This window comes from Callithrix jacchus, chromosome 15 (assembly GCF_049354715.1).
Source record: "Callithrix jacchus isolate 240 chromosome 15, calJac240_pri, whole genome shotgun sequence".
In the NCBI taxonomy this organism is placed as follows: domain Eukaryota; kingdom Metazoa; phylum Chordata; class Mammalia; order Primates; family Cebidae; genus Callithrix; species Callithrix jacchus.
The window spans coordinates 17,909,527-17,928,583 of NC_133516.1; the positions used below are offsets into that span (position 1 = coordinate 17,909,527).

Genomic DNA, 19,057 nt, shown 5'->3' on the forward strand with positions numbered 1-19,057 from the left:
TGCAAAAGCCAGGAACAGAACTGAGAAAGTCAAGCCTGTCAAGCTCACTCTCCAGGCTGGCAGCACTATTGTTACCAGCACTATTGTTACCAGCACTATTGTTACCAGGTTGGAGACGTTTCTCCTGAAAGCCCCTAGAACCTTCCCGGAGTGTAAGTACTTGGCCGGAGGGGAAGACATTTACCTACCTCTGTCCCAGCCTAGCTTGGAGCTCTGCTTCTGACACTCACAGACTGATTTTCTGACCCCACACCAGTGACCGTAAGTCCCAGGAGCTCAGTCTGGGCCTTGAAATTGTATAGGCTTGAGCAACCCACGTCATCTCTCTCAACCTTGAGCCTCATTTTGAAAACAGGAAGATGGCAGCACCTGCCTCACAGGGCTGTTGGGATGGAGCTAAACACCAGAAAACTTTCTCAGAAACAGTAGGCCTTAGCGCCAATTTTCTGAATTTCATTCTGAAGGTTAAGTCTGGGAAGAGAGCACAGGCTTCACAGAGTCAGCACAACCGTCCTCTGGGTTTTGCAGGGAAGGCCTAGAGTCCCCCGGGTTACTTTTAAAGATTACATCTATATGATGCATTCCATTCTTGAGAAATGTGCTGGTTTTTAACAACTGGGACAAGAGGCAGGAGGCCAGAATTTTTCCCCTAGGTCTGCCCCAAAGCTGCTGAGTTAGCTGCTTTGTGACTCAAGGTGTCAGTCCAGAGAAAAATACCAATTCCTTCTCCTCTTTACAACTCAACATCTGATAACAAAATTGTTTCAAAATGTAGGAAAACTTAGAGTTTCTAAACCCTTTTCACACCGAGGATCTCCTCCGATCCTCACAACAATCCTACAAGGTTGCTAAGCTAGGATGTTGTCCTCATTTCACTGGGGAGCAGGCTGGTTCAGGAACCTACAGCCCCTTGGCGGCAGAGAGGCGGGCCCAGAATACACACTTAATACTTGCATGCACTGTTCTTTGTCGCTTGCCTTTCATTTCAAACTGAGATACTGATACTGAACTTTTGCTACGGTCCTGTCTTTTGCAGTGTGGTTCAACACTTACATTCAGCATCCATGATTAAGCTACTCAGAAGTCACGTGTGCACGTCCTGGGAGACTGGCCTGGAGGGAGTGTCCCTGTACCCTCTGCCCTGGGCAGTGCTGTTCAGGGCTCAGGAGGCCCCAGCCTCAGCTTGGACAGGGAAACATGAGCAGTGGTGTGGAGCTATGGCATATTTTGGGAAGAGGTTCGTGAGAGAATTGATAAGAGGGACTAGAAGCCACTTTGAAAGAATCAGTGTTGAGTGTGTGGGAGGGAAGTGATTCTTGGTTTGTCTTCCATTTTTGCCTTTGTTGCTCTAGGATATAGGGAGGAGAATAGAAGAAAAGGGCTCTTACTAGAGGATTTTGTGCCTTTGTTTATGCAATCCAGATACTGTAAGAGGCAAGGAACATAACCATGTGTAAAATAAATATGTAAATATATAAAATAAATATGCACATATGTAAAACATATTTAATGTTTGAATTTTTGTTAAAGTAATACATACATGTAGTTAAAACAGGCACAGACACAGCACATTTGTGCTCTCCAGGGGTGGTTTTCTGTTTTTAGATGGGGAAGGTGCCATTTTCAGGTAGGATGACTGAGCAAAGTCTTTAACTTGGATTAGATTGACTTCACCCCAAAATCAAATATTCCAGAAGGATTGTAACAAAAGACAACAGTTTTTGGATTCATGACCTTCCCATCACTTCAGAGGCAATGACTGTCAACCACGCTTGCTAGAGGTTTTATTATGTCCACAGTGGAGATTGTTAATATTATTATTAATGGTTACTAATATTATGATTATTAATATTATTTCTTGTTCTATTTACTTTACTCAACAGCAAATACATATTGAGTATCTTCTTTGTCCTAAGTCCCATTCTAGGCACTGAGGAACTTATATTGTCAATTAATCCCTTACTAAAGTAGAAAAGGATTTAACTCAGTTAAAATAGTTTCTCCTCCAAGTACAGTTATATCCTTAATCAATTAATTAATTAATTAAGTTATTTATTCAAATTGAGTCTCACTCTGTCACCCAGGCTGGAGTGCGATGGCGCAATCTCAGCTCACTGCAACCCCCAGCTCCTGTTCAAGCAATTCTCCTGCCTCAGCCTCCCAAGTAGCTGGGATTACAGGTGTGTGTTATCATGCCTAGCTAATTTTTGTATTTTTAGTAGAGACAGGGTTTCTTACTGTTGGCTGGGCTGCTGTCAAACTCCTGACCTCAGGTGGTTCACCCGCCTTGGCCTCCCAAAGTGCTGGGATTACGGGTGTGAGCCACCATGCCCAGCCTATATCCTTAATTTCATTTTGAAAGAAGAAATTTGAAAAAGTAAGGAAGTTTATTGAGTGTGGCGATTATCACAGGAAAAAGATCTAGAGAGTCAGACACTGGTTGTTTCCTAAAGGTAGTGGACTTTGATTAAGAAAGTGAAAGTGATTTTCTGAAATGTCATTGGAGGCCTAGAGGACTCTGCACTCTGAAAGACCCTGAAGTGAGTGGTTCCATAGCACTGAGACACCTCAAGTGGGGTCAACCAAAGGTAGCTAGGGTGGCACAGATACATAAACAGGCCTCTGACGAGGATTCCGAGGGGCCTGGAGAGGAAGCTGCCTATCTGCAGGACTCACCCTTGGGAGATTCCTGGACTGGAAATGCCTAGGAGAAGACAACCCAGCATACAGTCAGGAGTCCTGGATTTGAGACCCAACTCTAGGACTTAATAGTTATTTGTTTCCTTGTCTGACTAGAATCAGTTTTCTTATTTGTAAGTTGGCAATGAGACTAGCTTCTCTGTGTTGATGTGAAGGCGAAATTATATATGGATGTACCAACTATAAAGTGCTATAAATTGAATGATTACGACTGGACAGCATGTGCAAAGAACATCTAAATGAGATTTTATTCACTGTGCATTATTAATTTTCCTTTCTAAAAATCAGTGTCTCCTGCCACTCATTTATCATTATAATAATCGTATTCATTTTGGATAATGAGATAAATCACAATCATGCTTTCTGGTGGAATGACTCCTTTAGTTAAATAAATCTCCAAGTGCTTAAAGCTGAATTTCCCTCTGGCTTTAAGAGACTGATGGCTTGTACTATCTTACAGTCAGTTGAAACTAGTTCATTGTCCGTTTTAGCCTTTGGGGGTGTGCTCTCAAGCTGTAGCCACAAAATAATTTGACTCTGCTGTATAAGAAGCTCAATTCAAGTAAACCTAATTTATTGAAAGCTTCCTCGTGCCAGGAACTATGTTAATGAAGGACCATTCAGAGATGAATATGACCTTGACCCTACCATTTAGAGGCTCACTCTGGTGGAACAAGTAGATACACATACAAAATTCAATGCAAGATGATGAGGGATTAGTTCTAAAATAGAAGTATTATTTTGTTCCATGGGAAATGCAAGAAAGAAAAAGTAAATTCTGAATTGAGGGTATCTGGGACATACAAGTAGAGAAAGTACAGTCCAAGATAATCCATGGCCTGTGGTCCTCGTGCAGCTCATGACGGCTCTGAATGTGGCTGAAGACAAATTTATACACTTTCTTAAAACATTATGAGATTTTTCGGTGATTTTTTAAAAGGTCATCAGCTACTGTTAGTGTATTTTTTATTTGATGGAGTCTTACTCTGTCTCCCAGGCTGGAGTGCAGTGGTGCGATCTCAGCTCACTGCAACCTCCCCTTCCTGGGTTCAAACAACTTTCCTGCCTTAGCCTCCCGAATAGCTGGGACTATAGGCATGTGCCACCATGCCCAGCTAAGTTTTTGTATTTTTAGTACAGATGGATTTTCACCATGTTAGCCAGGATGGTCTCGATCTCCTGACCTCGTGATCCACCCTCCTTGGCCTCCCAAAGTGCTGGGATTATAGGCATGAGTGCCCAGCTGGTGTTAGTGTGCTTTACGTGTGGCCCAAGGCAATTATTCTTCTATGAATGCGGCCCAGGGAAGCCAAAAGATTGGACACCCCTGAAACAGTCTTGAAAACTCACTAGAACTTTGGCAGAGTTAGAGCGGGAAGGACCTGTTTGGGCAAGGAGAACTTATAGATTCTGAGAGGAGGATAAAAGTCTGAAGCTTAGTGGAAGACAGTAATGGAGAAGTGGTCTGGAGCCAGACAAGGGTGGAGGACCCTGGAGACACAGCTGAGGTTTGGTTTTATTCTGCGGACAAAAGTGCCTTTGGCGATGTCAGAGTAGATCAGATCAGAGTGCAGCTTTTTCGAGAAAAGTGAGTCAGTCGTAAGCAAATGTACATACGGTGCTTTCCTTTCCTGCTCCACAGCTGGGTGGTTTTTAGGAAGGAAAACCTGAGCAAAAGCTTATGCAATGGATCTGAGTCCTCCCAGAAACCACTCTTGACCTTCTGTTGTAAATACCCAATTATGTGTTCATTTCCTCAATTAACTAATCAGTGAAATCAAATCAATCATTATTAATTCTAACTTTCATAAACATTTTTTAGTTTACATATGTGATGCTCTTCCTCAAATCATAAATAACTGCATGATATGTGTGAAGTTTCCAAAGGTGGTTTAGGTGGAGAAAAAAAAAAAATGACATGCAGTTAACAAGCTTATCAGAAGCTGAATCACTACAAATGACAGAAAAGCATTTTGTGATATTAAAAATCTAACTTGAATAAATATTTTCTAGGAAGACATACTATATTAATTAGGGGGAAAGCCTATATTTCCACTCTCGGAATATAAAGTTGAAAGGACCCTGTAGATTAATATCCATAATCGTGGGCAGCACCGTAGCACAACAGTCTTGTTACTCAGGTAATCGTGTCAGGACCACCTGAGTTACATCCTGGTTCTGTTCCTCTGAGCTATGTGACCCCAGGTAAGTATATAATTTCACTGAGCTGTAGCTTACCCACCTATAATGGTTAGATGAAAACAGCATTCTATCTCAGAGTTGCAAAGACTCGGTGAGCCAATATATTAATAAGTAGAGCTCTCAGAACAGTGCCTGCTGTATCATAGATGCTATCTAAGTATTATCTGTCATTATTTACTTTTTTTTTTTGAGACAGTCTTGCTCTGTCACCCAGGCTGGAGTGCAGGGCACCATTACAGCTCACTGTAAGCTCAACCACCCAGACTCAAGCTATTCTCCCCCTGCACCTCACTACGGGCGCGTGCTGCCATACTCAGATAATTTTTGTATTTTTGCAGTGACAGTGTTTTGCCATATTACCCAGGCTGGTCTCGAATTCCTGTGCTCAAGTAATCTTCCCTCCTTGGTCTCCCAAAGTGCTGGGATTACAAGTGTGAGCTACTCTGCCCAGCCAGCTATCTTTATTATTATTTCTCTTCCCTGCACCTGCAAGGAAGAAGGGAACCCAAATGTGCTTGGGGACTTGCTATATAACACTTTTATCATTATTTCCTCATTTAATTGAATATGAGAACTATTTGCATAGGTTATTATTACTAACCAAACTATATCTATAAGGAAATTATGAGAAATTAAGTGACCTTGTTGGGGGTCACTCAGCCAGAAAATGGCCCACCGAGACCCAGGATGATCTGGTCCCAAGTTCCCAGCTAGCATAATGAACTCCCTTATATTGAGACGGTTGTAGGCAAGGCTGGATGATCCAGGTCACTCTGATCAGTTTGGCTATGCCTTATGGAATATTAATGATGGGAATAAATATACTTTCATTTCCTATTTTTATTTGCTCTAATATAAGCAGTGCAAAATGCTTTAAAAGACTGGAATACTGAGTTGCCTGGTGCTCCACAGATTTGATTCATTGTCAGTTCCATTGTAGATTGAGACTGAGACAGATAGAAAGCAGCACAATAAAACTAGTAACAGCCTCTTGCTGGTACTTCGTGACCCTAAGGGAAAATGAAGCAACAATTGAGGTTGAAGAAAATCCATCTGCTAGGTTTAGTCATTGAATGATTATAACTGCTTACATGGGGAGGGCTGAATAGTTAGTCACAAAGCCCTTTCCCACATATACGTATTCTCTACTCCTCATAGGATCTCTACAACCTGAGATCGCTCAGGCAAGGATCGTCCCTGGGTCTGACTATTGAAACCAAGAAAGCCTGCAAGTGGCAGATCAGATTTTGAACTTGCGCCTTTTCTCATCCAATTTTGCTAACTATCATGGTAGAGAAAAGAATGTTGACATAAAAGGCAAAGTAAATAACTCTGAAATTGAGATGAACATAATGGGTATCCTTCAGATGCTGAGAAGAGTGTTGTGGTCCTGAGCTAGGACTGTGTGCCTTACAGTGATATCTTTGCTCCTATGGAAAGGCGTAAGCTCAATCAACCCTTTGGGGCATTAACTAAAGAGAACAAAAGACTTGTCTCAATTTTTATCCATTAAGGCAGGATCTGATTCCACCTCCAGGAGTAGCTATGTTCTCCAAAGGGATTGGAGTATGGGTCAGGGTTCAACATCTGATATCTGATATCTGACCTTGCTGTACCTCTGTGCTCCTTTGATCCAAATGGGAAGTAATTCTAGGAACTTCTGACCCTGTGTTCTTGTTGGTAGTAATTTAAAAGCGTCATTCTTGGCATATTTGTGAGGGACCAGTGCTGCTGCAGCAGGTCTCCTGAAGGAAGCAGCTGGCTGAGTTCTCATCCTGCCTTTGTTTTTCTCTTTCAAGGAAAAACTCTTTGAGAGTTGAGTATTTCTACCTCACACTGGCCTCGTGCCTTCCCATTACAGACCCTGAATGACTGGCGAAAAACAATGTTCTCTTCATCAATTGCACGGTCTACTAATCCCGTGGTACTTCTCACCTGGGGAAATTCCTTCACACAGTCTGGTACTTGGCTGGACTTCCTCATTATTTAAGTGCAGAAACATTCGGGGGTATAACTTTTCTATCAGCCAAGGCTAAAGTTTCTACTTTTAGCATAAATTCTTTCTAGCTTTATGTGGGATAGTTTCCCCAGGTTAATTATTTCCTTAATGGGGACACAAACTTCAACATGGCCAGCGAGAACTCCAATTTGAATTACTTGCAGTGTGGAGTAGGAGAGAGTCAAGAGAAAGGGAACCTAGGCTTCGTGTGCTGGTTAGAAGGACACAGCGGGAGACAGAATCAAGATCTTCAAAGTAGGAGGTGATTTTCCAGTATGCAGGAGCAACACCTATATCTGTGACAACTCAATGATATATGGAACATGCTTCTGCCACCAAATGTCCAGCAAAGAGAGCCAGTATAGATCCTAGCAGCCTGGAGGATTCTAGGAACCTTCTTCAGGGACCACAATTTGAGGCTCAAGCTGAGTTACTGTACAGAAGAAGTAAAGGAGATGGGTCCCAGGGCATTCTTGGGACTCTGAGTTGCCTCACCATCTCCAGCTGCCCACTCTAGACAGGGGTCACTTAAACCCACATCTAAGTTCTGATCTCTCTTTTTTTCTACCAGATAGTACCCGGTAGCTCTTCAACACCTCAAACCACAGATGTCTATGTAAAGCTCTGTGACTTCCATCCAAAGTCTTCTGACTTTTGCTGTGTTTGCAATCTCTGCTCATAGCTCTACCTGCTTTACCCACCCTCCTGGGTAGAACCTTGAGGATTATTGCTGAATTCTCCTGCTCTTTTCTCCTGCACACATTCTCTTCAATCATCCTGCAGTCTTGGATCTTTCGATTCCTACCACAGCTGCCCTGTCTGATTCCCCATCGGTTTTTGGACAGATCACTTTAGCAGCCTCCTGGTAATATCCTTCTCTCCAGTCTCTCTTTCCAATCATCGATTATTCATGGGACTTCTTGATCCACTTGCCTAAGGCTCAGCTCTGGTAGTTTTTTTTATTTACTGCAAAAATCAGGGTGATTCGCACTGCTGCTTCTTAGCCTGTCACTTCCGGCAATCACTGATATTCGCATGGCCATTTTAGTCATTCCTCTGTGTAATTTTCCTCTTCTTTGTTTCTGGTTAGGTCGTTCCATCCTCCTTGAATTCTCTTCTTGCATATCTTTGTCAAAATTCTTTTCAAGGTCCTGCTCAAATTCTACTTCCTTTGTAAATAATATGCATTTATTCAACAAACAACTTAAAAATATTTACTATGCATTCCTAGGCATCAGGCACCGATGTAGGTGCTGGAGAGATAGCCATGAATAAGACAGACATTGTTGCTCATGGTCTACCATAGGAGTAGATTCCAAACAAATAGACACATAAATAGATACGGATAGTAAGTTGTGCTATGTATTTTGAAGAGAAGGAACGTAATGTCATGAGATAGAATGATGCAAGAACAAGGAGCGGGGGAATACTAATTTACATCTATGGAGTAGGGGAAGGTTTCTCTGGAAGCTATATAAAGATGAATAGGATTTAGGCAGAAGGGAAGATGGGGAAATAGCTGTGTAAAGGCCCTGCAGCAAGAAGGAAAGGGCTTTGCAATCCCCAAGTCAGAATTAACTGTTTTATCCCCTCTGTGATCACAGAGCCCTTGGTACCTTGGTGATGGCATACATTGGTACCTCCTCTGTACTAAAGGGAACTGTGTTGGTTTATGTCCTTGGTTTAGGCCAAGGATTCTGTTTTTATGATAGTCTGTTAGTTATTTCATTCAACAACATATTGGTTCAACAAGTATTTCTGTCTATCTAGTATGCAAGCACCAGAAGTAGTAGCAGGCACTGGATGTAGAGGTGAGCCAAGTGTTCCCATGCATCTTCTAGAAATCCAGTCTCTGTATCTTCAAGGCTTGGCATAGTACGGATGAAATAGTAGGAACCTAGGAAAGATGTGGTCCTGTGTGTTCAGGAGTGTGTGCTTGTGTGATAACAAGATAAACTGGATTCGTATTGGAACAGTTATTACAAATACTCCGAAACAGACCCTACTCCTTTTCTGCAGGTCATTGTGAAGACTAAGGTAGCTCTCACTGAGCATCCTGCAGAGGCTACAGGAGCACATACCCAGTACTCCATTCCATTCCCTTGGAGGCTTGGCACAAACCATCCCCCAGGGATAGGAGACTTTCTTCCAGTTTCAAGTTGTTTGACCATGTTCTAGTCTGAGCTAATTTTGTAAGTCAAATTGCTTAAGAATGAATATGAAATCTTTGACTGAAGCCCAAATATATAAATACCCATCACATTTCCTTCCTCCCCAATTTTGCAATCATCCAAAAAAGCTGTTCACGTTGTCCAGCATAATTAGTTATTTATACACCCTCATGTGGTCCATTGTTCAGAATTAAATTGTCTGGTATACAGAATTTCTCTTGCAAGGCTTGTTTTGCCATTTTGCTGCTGTTTGGAAGCTGTTTGTAAATATGTCCTTATAGAACCTTTTGGGATATGTCTGAGCATATCCAGGATTTGGGCGGGGGGTAATAAGCCAATCCCAATCCATATAAGCGAATATGCCCTGTGCAGGTCTCAGACCTCACCCTACCTTCTAACCCAAAGACTACCAAGAATTATTCATCCTTTCCTTTAAGACCCAGGGGAATTAGAAGGAACACAAAAATGGACACAGAAAGGTAAAAGTGAAAATCATCTTGGAGATCAAGTCACTAGATTCTAGTGACTCCATTTGGCCCAAGAGGAAGCTAGTCCCCAGAAAGGGGAAATGAAAGGGACTGGTCCACAGCCTCTCGTGGGTTAGTAGCAGGGCCATGCCCAAATCATTGTCAGCTGATCATTGTCAGCTGACTTGATGGTCTTTCTACTAAACCACCAAGTGAACTGGTACAAGACTTCTCCCAGGCATTTTCTGGGCTCATTATTGTTTGCTTCTGAACAACATAGTCCCTGACTGCTATGTTCTCAGCCCCTGGACTTATATTTTATTAGCTCTTTTTTTTTGTTTTTTAGATGTAGTCTCACTCCATTGCCCAGGTGGGAGTACAGTGACACAATCTGGGCTCACTGCAACCTCTGCCTCCTGAATTCAAGGGATTCTCCTGCCTCAACCTCCTGCGAAGCTGGGATTACAGGCACCCACCACCACACCCAACTATTTTTTGTTGTTGTTGTTGTATTTTTACTAGAGACAGGGTTTCACTATGTTGGCTAGGCTGGTCTTGAACTCCTGACCTCAGGAGATCCATCCACCTCAGCCTCCCAAAGTGCTGGGATTAAAGGCATGAGCCATCTTATTTTATAGGTCTTTGGCCTCCTCCCAGATGGCTTGGCAACCAGCAGTTATTGATGAGTGTTGCTTATCCTGCAACATTCTGCTCTCTTTTCTGTCATGTGGTGGTCAGAGACTCCAAATAGTCCTTCAATTTAATGTAAAATGAGACTTGTTTTTGAGTGAGGGTCTGAAGGATTCTGCTTCATGGGAGACATCTGTAAATTTTAAATTTTATGCTCCAGCATATGGTTTATCTTGGTGAATGTTTCATGTGCCCTGGAAAGGAATGAGTATTCTGTTATTTTTGGGCAGAGTGTTCTACAAAGGTCAATTAGATTCAGTGGCTGATAGTGTTGTTTAGTTCTATATCCCTGCTTTTCCATCAACAAATTTTAATTTGTAGACATTGTAACATTAGCTTTGATTGTTCAAAAGCATTTTTAGGGCTTGTTTTAATATGAGTACAAGATCCTGATTCTTATTTTCAAATGGGCCTTTCTGGGTAACCAGGTTAGAGGGCAGCAGTTGGGGATTTCTGGAATGACTGGTCAGATGGTGTGATTTGAAGAATCCAGAAATTCTTCTCTTAATACACATATATGGGCTGTCAGTATGCTAGCTTACTACAAAGATCCTACGTAAAATCTCCCTGGAGTAAGGCCTATTGTTGTATCTGAAAAGTATCAGGTCAGTTAGCCAACATCAGAACATCTAAAACTCATTATCTTTCTGTGCTATTATTCATAAAGTCCCTAGATTTCCTACAATGACCACATATTAGTATTAATAAAATTCATTAGATTTTAAATCTATGACTTTCTATTTTTATTTTAAATTATTAAATATGTAACCATACAGAAAAGATATAACAGATGCCATGTACTAACCATCAGAATTCACAGATGCTAACATTTTGCCATATTTGCTTCAGATCTCTTTTTTCTTAAAAGAAATTAAACGTAACAGACAAAGATTCTACCTTCCATTTCCTTTTCCTCCCTCCTTCCTTCCCTCCCACCCTTTATAGAGGAAACCACTCTCTTGATTTTAGTGAATATCATTCTCATGAATGTTTTTGTACTTTTGCTCTAAGCAAATGTATCCACGGCAATTTATGACTGAGACTATTTCATGGTATTTTTTTATTTTGTATAGTTAGAGGAGGGAAGACTCATCTGTCATGTTTAGAGGTCCTACATCCTTTATAATCTCGATTCCTTCCAAGTGGATTTTACTTTAATCCTGGTTTTTACGTTCTTTTTCTGGTGAGCTACTTCCCCAGTTTTATTTCCTCCTAGCTAAAGTCTTGTCTTTATTTTGCCAGAAATGGTAACTTGAACCCTCCTTCTATGAACCGGCCTTCCAGAAGCTGTGGTCTGCCCACCTTAGGCGTTACTCACCCCAACTCCCTAATCTGGACCCAAATTAGCTCAACCTACCAAACTCCTGCAGCTGGATCTGTGAGTGGCTGTAGCTGCTTTTGTCAGACCTGACCTGCCTGCCTCAGCATTCCAGCACCAACAAGCAGGTTCAGTGCCCATCCTGCCTTACCTGTCTGTTTACATCTTCCATGTTTGGAATGTAACCCAGTGAGAGGACACATCAGGGGAAAGCTGAGACAGGGATGGTGGAGACTGATGAGCGTGAGGATGATGACTGATAATAGGCAAAACTCTTGAATAATATAATCAAAATAGTGAGATCTAAGGTGTAACACTTAATACATTCAAAAGGTTTTCTTCAGCATAATAGTAGCTGATGTTTTTGAAGCATTACTGTATGTCAAGTGCTGTGCTAGGCACTTTATATCTCATTTCTTCTTAAAAATAACTACTTCACAGATGAGAAAGCTGAGGCATACAGAAGCAATGTGCTACCATAAAGATATTATGGGATTGAGAATAAGGCAGACTTAGGTTCAAACTGGCTCTACTAACTGCAATTTATACAGCCTGGGGCCAGTTTCCTAACTGTACCAAGCCTGGCACAAAATAATGAGGACTATTGTTATTGCAGAAGATCTGGGTTCTTGCCCAATTTTATACAGCTAATGTACAGTAGAACTGGGATTAAAATCCAGATCTACTCCCCTAAAACAACCCTCTCTTCAGAGAAATATGAGTTCTCTCTTAAAGAAGTTGTATCACTGGGCACGGAGGCTCACGTCTGTAATCCTAGCATTTTGAAAGGCCGAGGTGAGCGGATCACCTGAGGTTGGGAGTTTGAGACCAGTCTCACCAACATGTGAAATCTTGTCTCTACTGAAAATACAAAATTAGCTAGGCATGGTGGTGCATGCCTGTAATCCCAGCTACTCGGGAGGGTGAGGCAGGAGAATTGCTTCACCCAGGAGGCGGAGGTTGTGGTGAGCTGCGATGGTGCCATTGCACTCCAGCCTGGGCAACAAGAGCGAAACTTCATCTCAAAAATAAAAAGTTGTCATCATGTCATCATGCATGGAAAGAGCACTAACGTTAAAATTATAAGTCTTCATCCCTTTCTCTCATTCTCTACCACTTATGTGATGGGCAGCCATCAACAAGTCATTTCCTCTCTCTTTTTCCTCAGTTTTCTCTTTTATAACATGAAGGCATTGAATTAGGTAACCTCTAGGTTCTGTTTGTTCCACCCCTGGAATTCTGTGCCCCTGTTCAAGAAACAGCACCAAATTGCCTTTCCAAGTGGAATGAAGAAAGGCAATGACACTGATGTTTTAAAGAAGGCTGGGAATGGACAGTTGGCACGGCTTCCATCAGCAGTTTGTCCCAAACCCTTAACAACTGAAACCAACTGGATTTCTTTTCTGTTTCCCAACTTGAGCTGGGAATGAATCCAGGCCATAGAAGGCTCTAGAAGACAACAAAATCAGTTGCCTAAACTCATAGCTCTCTTGGGCAAGTTTCTTTTCTTCTCTCTCTTTGCTTCTTCCCTTTCATCCTTCTTTTCTGTTTTTTAGAGAGGGAAGACAAAACCAGAAGATGGGTAATTAAAATAAGAGAGAGTTACAGGACAGATTTTATTTCAACTCAAGGTTTCATTTTTTTTTTCTTTTCTCCCCAGATCTTTATGGTTTCATTTTCTAAAACTACAGTACATATATCTGAGGGATCATGAAGGAAGGTCCTGCACTCCTGCTCAGTGAATCTTAAACTCTCTGACACCACCTCAGGCTACCTGTCTATCGAAGTTAGAGGTAGGAACAACCGTCTTGGAGAATCCTTTGACCACGTGTGGATCACTTTAGTGGTCCTCTTGGCCTTGGGATTGAAGAAGCATTCACTTGCTCATCAAGTCTTTATCGAGCTCCTACTATGGATGTCACTGTGGTAAGCCCTGGGGCAAGTAAGAAAGGAAAGGCTCCTGTTCCCACCTCTCATGGAGTTTATAGGCCAACATAAAAGATGAAACACAAGTAAATATACAATTACAAAATCTAAGAGGTGCAACAAAGGAGCTATGAAACTGCCCTAGCTTCTGCTATCTCAAATCTGGCCCCAGAGCAATAGTTCTCCACTCATGATCATCCTGAGACTCTGGCACATCTGCCATCCATGTCATCAGAGTCACCCAGCCCTCCTGAGCTCGCCCGGGCTCCCTGGGATATCTGGCCTCCTTGCTCACCTCCCGGTGTGCTTTCTCATTCTGCCCCTGCTCATTCTCTGCCAGTGCTATGTTCTCTGAATGCTGGCAGGCTTGCTGTTCTCTAAATCCTTCCTTTCTCTTCCTGCTTTTGGGTCTTTGCTCTTGCTTATCCCTTCATCAGCAACTTCCCTCACCCCTACCTTCACTTGTCCAAATGCTGCTAATTTCTTCCAGGGTCTGTTCATGATCCTTTACCATCACTGCAGCCACCCTGAACTCTTCTCACCACCTCAGGGTCTCTGCTGGTTCCTCCCTGATGCTCATGGTATTGGTTTATCATGCTAATCAGAGCACTCATCATCCTCTGACTGCTGTTACATAGTTATTTGTGTATCTGTCCTAGGTCCTTACCTACTAATCTCCAACCTAAGGGCATGTCTATTATTTACTTCTGCATCTCAAATGGAAGCAGGCACAGTTAACATACGATATTATTGAATCAGTGCTCAGTAATGATGACTATTGTTATGTATGTGAGCCCAGAGACATAGGATAGAGACAGGATATATATATATATATATATATTATCCAACTTAATCCCTAGAACAGGCCAGTGTGAGAAGAACTACTGAGCACTGAATCTAGACATAGTGCCAGACTCATAGCTGAATGCAGATTCCAAATTAAGTAGCTCGATTGTAGAAACAATCATCCACATATGAACATTTTTCTTTTTTCCTGGTTCAGCACTGCCATTACTGCTCAGTACTGCTTCTTTGTGGTACAATTATGCCCATTTTATAGATGAGAAAACTGAAACCTAGAAAGCTTAAGTAATTTGTCAGTATTGTATAACTAGTTCATGTAAAACATGGGGTCGTAGGTGCAAAGTCCACGCTCTAAACTACCTATCTATGCTCTCAGAGAAACATGACTATCACAAACTAAGGTATATACAATTTTCCACAGCCATGTAAAAGTCTTATGATTCTTTAACACTTCTGGGTGTCTGCTATGCTTGGTGCATTGGGCTGGACCTTGTATATGTTGGGAAAAAGCAGAACTTACAAAGACTAAGATACAGTCTTTGCTTCCAAGAGGTAAATAAAAACCAACTAAAATATCCTATCATCCACACCTATTCTCTCTCCCTTCTTTTTTTCAGCATGTTATTGGATGCTGCCTATTCAACCATCTGCCCTGGTGGAGATCTTGAATTAACAGGAATAGCCAAGAGAGACACAGGCAGAGTTAAGCCCAAATCAGTCAGCAAAGGTGAGGAGACATAGCTAGGTCCACCTGGTGAGTAGATTGGCCTTGTTATTGGAAGCTGGATGTAGATACTGGACTTGGAGATTTCGGTTTCTAGAGAACACAACAGCTCTCCATGTCCAGTTTAATACTGCGGATTAGCGTGGGAGTGGCCCCAGACCCACACGGAGAAGAGGCCAATGGCCACAGTGGAGATACTCAGAACACTCCAGGTGTCTGAGGGACCGCAGAGTTATCTCTCTCTATTACGAAGTGGATTTCTACTCCTCCTTGGGGACCAAAGCATGAATACTGGACATAGCCCCACATCGAGGGTGATGAACTTGGTTTTGGCTCCCAAGTAGACCACTCATCAGCAGATGACTGTGAGCAAGTCAATTCTTCCCTCCAAGACTCCATTTCTACAGGGAATCCATAAAATGGGCATAAGACTTTTTACTGTGCTTGTGTGGACTGGATTAGGTCATCAAGTGCATTAAAACTCTTGGTCATGAGCATTAGATGCAGGCAAGATGCTGATGGGGAAGAAACGCCTAGGTTTTGCCCCCTCTGTAGTTCCTCGTGACAGGATTATGCTGACGGAAGACACATCAGGTTGACTCACACATACTGAAATGGTCATAGTTGTTGAGGTTACCCAGTTTCCAGGCCTGAACTAGTAAACCCAGCAATGAGAATCAGTCAGCATTAGCAAGTTTTCCTTGTGTGTGTGGCGGGGAGGGGTGGGGATTGGAGGGAGTGGGTGCTGAACCAGCAAAGGAGGAGGATGCTCATTTGCTAGAGATCCATGCCTGGAAATTAATGGCGTTAAAGTGAGACTTGCTTCAGGTTCCAACCTGGTAAGGCAAATGCAGAGGCTGTTAGGAGCCCGGAACTTTACCTCAGTTATGCACTGAGGCACCACGTGCTCTGGTGCACACCCAGCGCCTCTCCCTGCCTCAGTTTCTCCGTTTGTAGAACAACAGCTTGTAAAGGCCTGGGGATCTTCTCACGCACGGGAGTTTTCTAAGGATGCAGGCAAAAGAGGTAGGAAAAGCCCTCCGTCTCTGTCCCGGGTCTTCCGGCTCAAGGCCTTTTGAACCAATTCCGGAATCCGCCATCGGTTGGTGGTAGGAGAGAGCCAGAGGATTCGTCAGTGACTGTGCGTGCGTGACAGAGGGCTTTTAAATAGATGGCTTTGTATCTAGCACGGTAGCACCTGCTTCTAAGCTTCCAACGGCAGCTCGAGCAACGCGATCATTCAAAAGCGGCCGCTCTCCATTCACGTCTATAATTAGCGCGCAGGCTGCAGCTCCGGCTGGAGCCGCAAAGCGGGGCGGCGCCCTTGGGGGTGGGGCCACCACCTCTTAGCCCCGCCCCCTTGCGGTCCTCCTTCCCCGCCCTTCCCAGCCACGAGCCTCCCGCAGTCTCCTCCCCGCCCCCACTCTCTGTCCTCGCCCTGGTCCTGGGCTTCGCTCTCAGCGCCCCAGTATTCCTGCACGACAGGGCCCAGTCGTACCCTCACTTTGAGATCACTCGTACAGTAAATAAGCACCTTGAAAGATGCATTCCAGGAGGGCAGCTATATTTAGAGTGGCATCCTCCTCTCCTCGTCCCGCCCTCTCCCCTCCCCGCCCCGCTCCCCGATGCCCCTCCCAGCCACCTCTCCCTCTTTGTCGCATTACATAGTAATCTGAGATGCACTGGATGAGCTCCAGGGAACAGAATGTACTTGGCAGAGACGCGGGGCTTGATGTCTGCAAAATGTCGGAAACGCAGCCAAGAGCTGCTAACTGGGTCATTAACCTCCAAAAGCAGAGCGAGGACTGTAAGGCCCGCTCTGCCTCCCTTCATCTCGCCAATGAAAGTGCCTCAGTGTGAGGGCGAAGAAAAAGCCCGAGGTTGGCCGCTTTGATTTCTAGGCAGCAAAGGCAGGCCCATCCTCTCCTCCTGGCCGGGGCCCCAGCCCCTCGGGGCCAGTCCCTGCGCAGCATCAGAGTTTACAAGTGGCCTTTGAAAGGCCCAGCAACCCCGCAGGGCCACGCTTGCGCCTCAGTAAAGAAGTTACCCAGCAGCCCTTCCCTACCGCACAGCTTTGGACCCATTTTCTTGGGTCCAGGACGAGTTAAGGAAGTGGGGGTGAGTAGAGGCGAAAGGAGAGGGTTCCAGGTCCTTCACCTACAGGGAAGGGCTCTGCCATCTCTCTCCTCCTCTGCTTCTCTCCCTCTTATTCCTCCCCTCCTTTTTCTTCTGTCTTTCTTCTTCCTTTCCCTCTTCCACCTCTTTCTGAGAGCAGGCTTTGAGGTAGGTGTATGAATACATGGCTTGGCTCCAGGGGATTTGCATTCCAGTCGCTTGCAGCTCTGTCACTTGCTATGTGACCTTGGGTGAGTCACTTATTTCTCTGCTTTTAAATTTCCTACTTCTTAATTGTTCACCATAATAACACCTTCCTGACACACATCACAAAACAGTGAGGCCAAATGGGAAAGTCTTTCCCTGACCTTCTGGTCTTTCACTCCTCTGAAAGCCCTGAGGTCCAAAGTGCCTCTGGCCTTGTGTGTACTCCCGGAAAATAGGAATATAAATGGTGTCACCAGAAAGATGCAAACGTGTGAACGTTCTCAAGGGGATAACCCCTAAAATCCACCCTCTTCAAGTTTTTGAGCCCTGTGAGGTTGCCAAACAGACACTTCCCCCTACTGTTCCAACCCACTTCTCTGGTGGCTAGAGAGAGAAAGTGTCCAGTACAGAAACCAGAAGAGGTTGTGCAGTTCCTCAAATGAGACTCCCTTCCTTGTTGGACGGAAGACAGTCAGCCTGGTAAGAGTAGCCACAGCCAATGAGATCTGTGTCTGAGCAGCCTCAACAGAAGTGCAGGGTGAGGAGAATGGAGATTTGTGTAGCCACGTTGATGAGAGGAGGAAAGCTGGCTCCTGGTGCTGTCTAGGAAATTAGAATCAAGCCCAGCCTGGCATCAGCACCCTTCCTGCCTCATCTCTCCTTGGTCTTACCACTTTTTCTAAGGCAGCCACATCAGATGGACTCTGCCTGGTCACGGTGCCCCATGGATACCTCCTGTTTTCTTGCCACCTGAACCTTGGCTGAGGCCTCTTAAAATTCTTTTAAAACTCATCGGAATATGATGGCCTCTGTTTGGCTTATCTTTGCCACTCATTCAAATATTTCACATCCCTTGAAACCCAGCTTCGATGCTAACTCCTTTCTCTAGATGCCATTTCTTTCTCCTTCAACTCTTCCTTGGGTCTCAGTACACCCAGTCAGCCTTGGGGTATGCCATCTTTGTGCTTGTTAGATCCCTCTTACGCCGTAGAGATTTCTCTGTGGACACGAACTCCGTTGTTGATCTCAATCCTGATGGCTAAGGTGACTGATTTGCCATGCCAGTTTATGACTTTGTCTTGGTACAATTAGTTTTTAATGGATCCCTCCTTCATCTTGAAGTTTTCGGGTTTGGATGATAAATGACAAGATCACTTTACTGAGGGTCGCTATCCAAGTACACGGTACATTAGTAGGGGCTCAGCAAACGTGGTAAAGTACCTTGAAGGGCATTTAAGGGATCTTTCATACCTAGTTCCCTGGGGCTCTCAGCCCCACCCTTTTCACTTTCTTTCTGGAGGCATGCTACCATTTGCTCCTCTTCTCTTCCTTGGGGGAAGGACTGCAGAATGACCTTACCTCTTCTTTCTAACAAGACTTTCCAGGATTTCAACATGTTCTGACCCAACCAGAAGTCCCTTACCACATCCTACCCCTTCTTCTCAGCCCTAAACAGGAGAACAGCCACTGGATATTGGAAATAGGTATCAGACACTAGAGGAAGGTAAGAACCCAGCTGTACGATGTATCATTTCCAGCCTCAACTGGACTTTTGGCCTGGCCCAACTTCTCTGACAGTCCTACTTTTCAGAATTGCCTCTATTTATATAGTTGCCTTAGGAGAAGGTCACAACTTGGAAAGCCTGAAGCTTCTTTATTTCAACTATGTAGTTAACATTCTAGGTTCTGTTCAGAGGTCAGAAAAGACAAGGTCTCTTGCCCTTTTTCATCACA

The 19,057-nt window shown here is 43.8% G+C and overlaps 1 protein-coding gene across 14 annotated transcripts in view; it reads right to left on the reverse strand.

Moving 5' to 3' along the window:
• The window catches only part of LOC103788187 (uncharacterized), a 245,189-nt gene that overhangs the window by 100,127 nt on the left and 126,005 nt on the right, over positions 1-19,057 (reverse strand). The window contains exon 4 of one of the 14 annotated variants that reach the window (XM_078350499.1): positions 5-5,912. The exons of 12 other annotated variants lie outside the window; for them this stretch is intronic. In XM_078350499.1, the coding sequence (XP_078206625.1) occupies positions 5,776-5,912 (137 nt within the window). In that variant the 3' untranslated portion in view covers positions 5-5,775. One more of the 14 variants, XM_078350505.1, reaches the window with a different exon arrangement.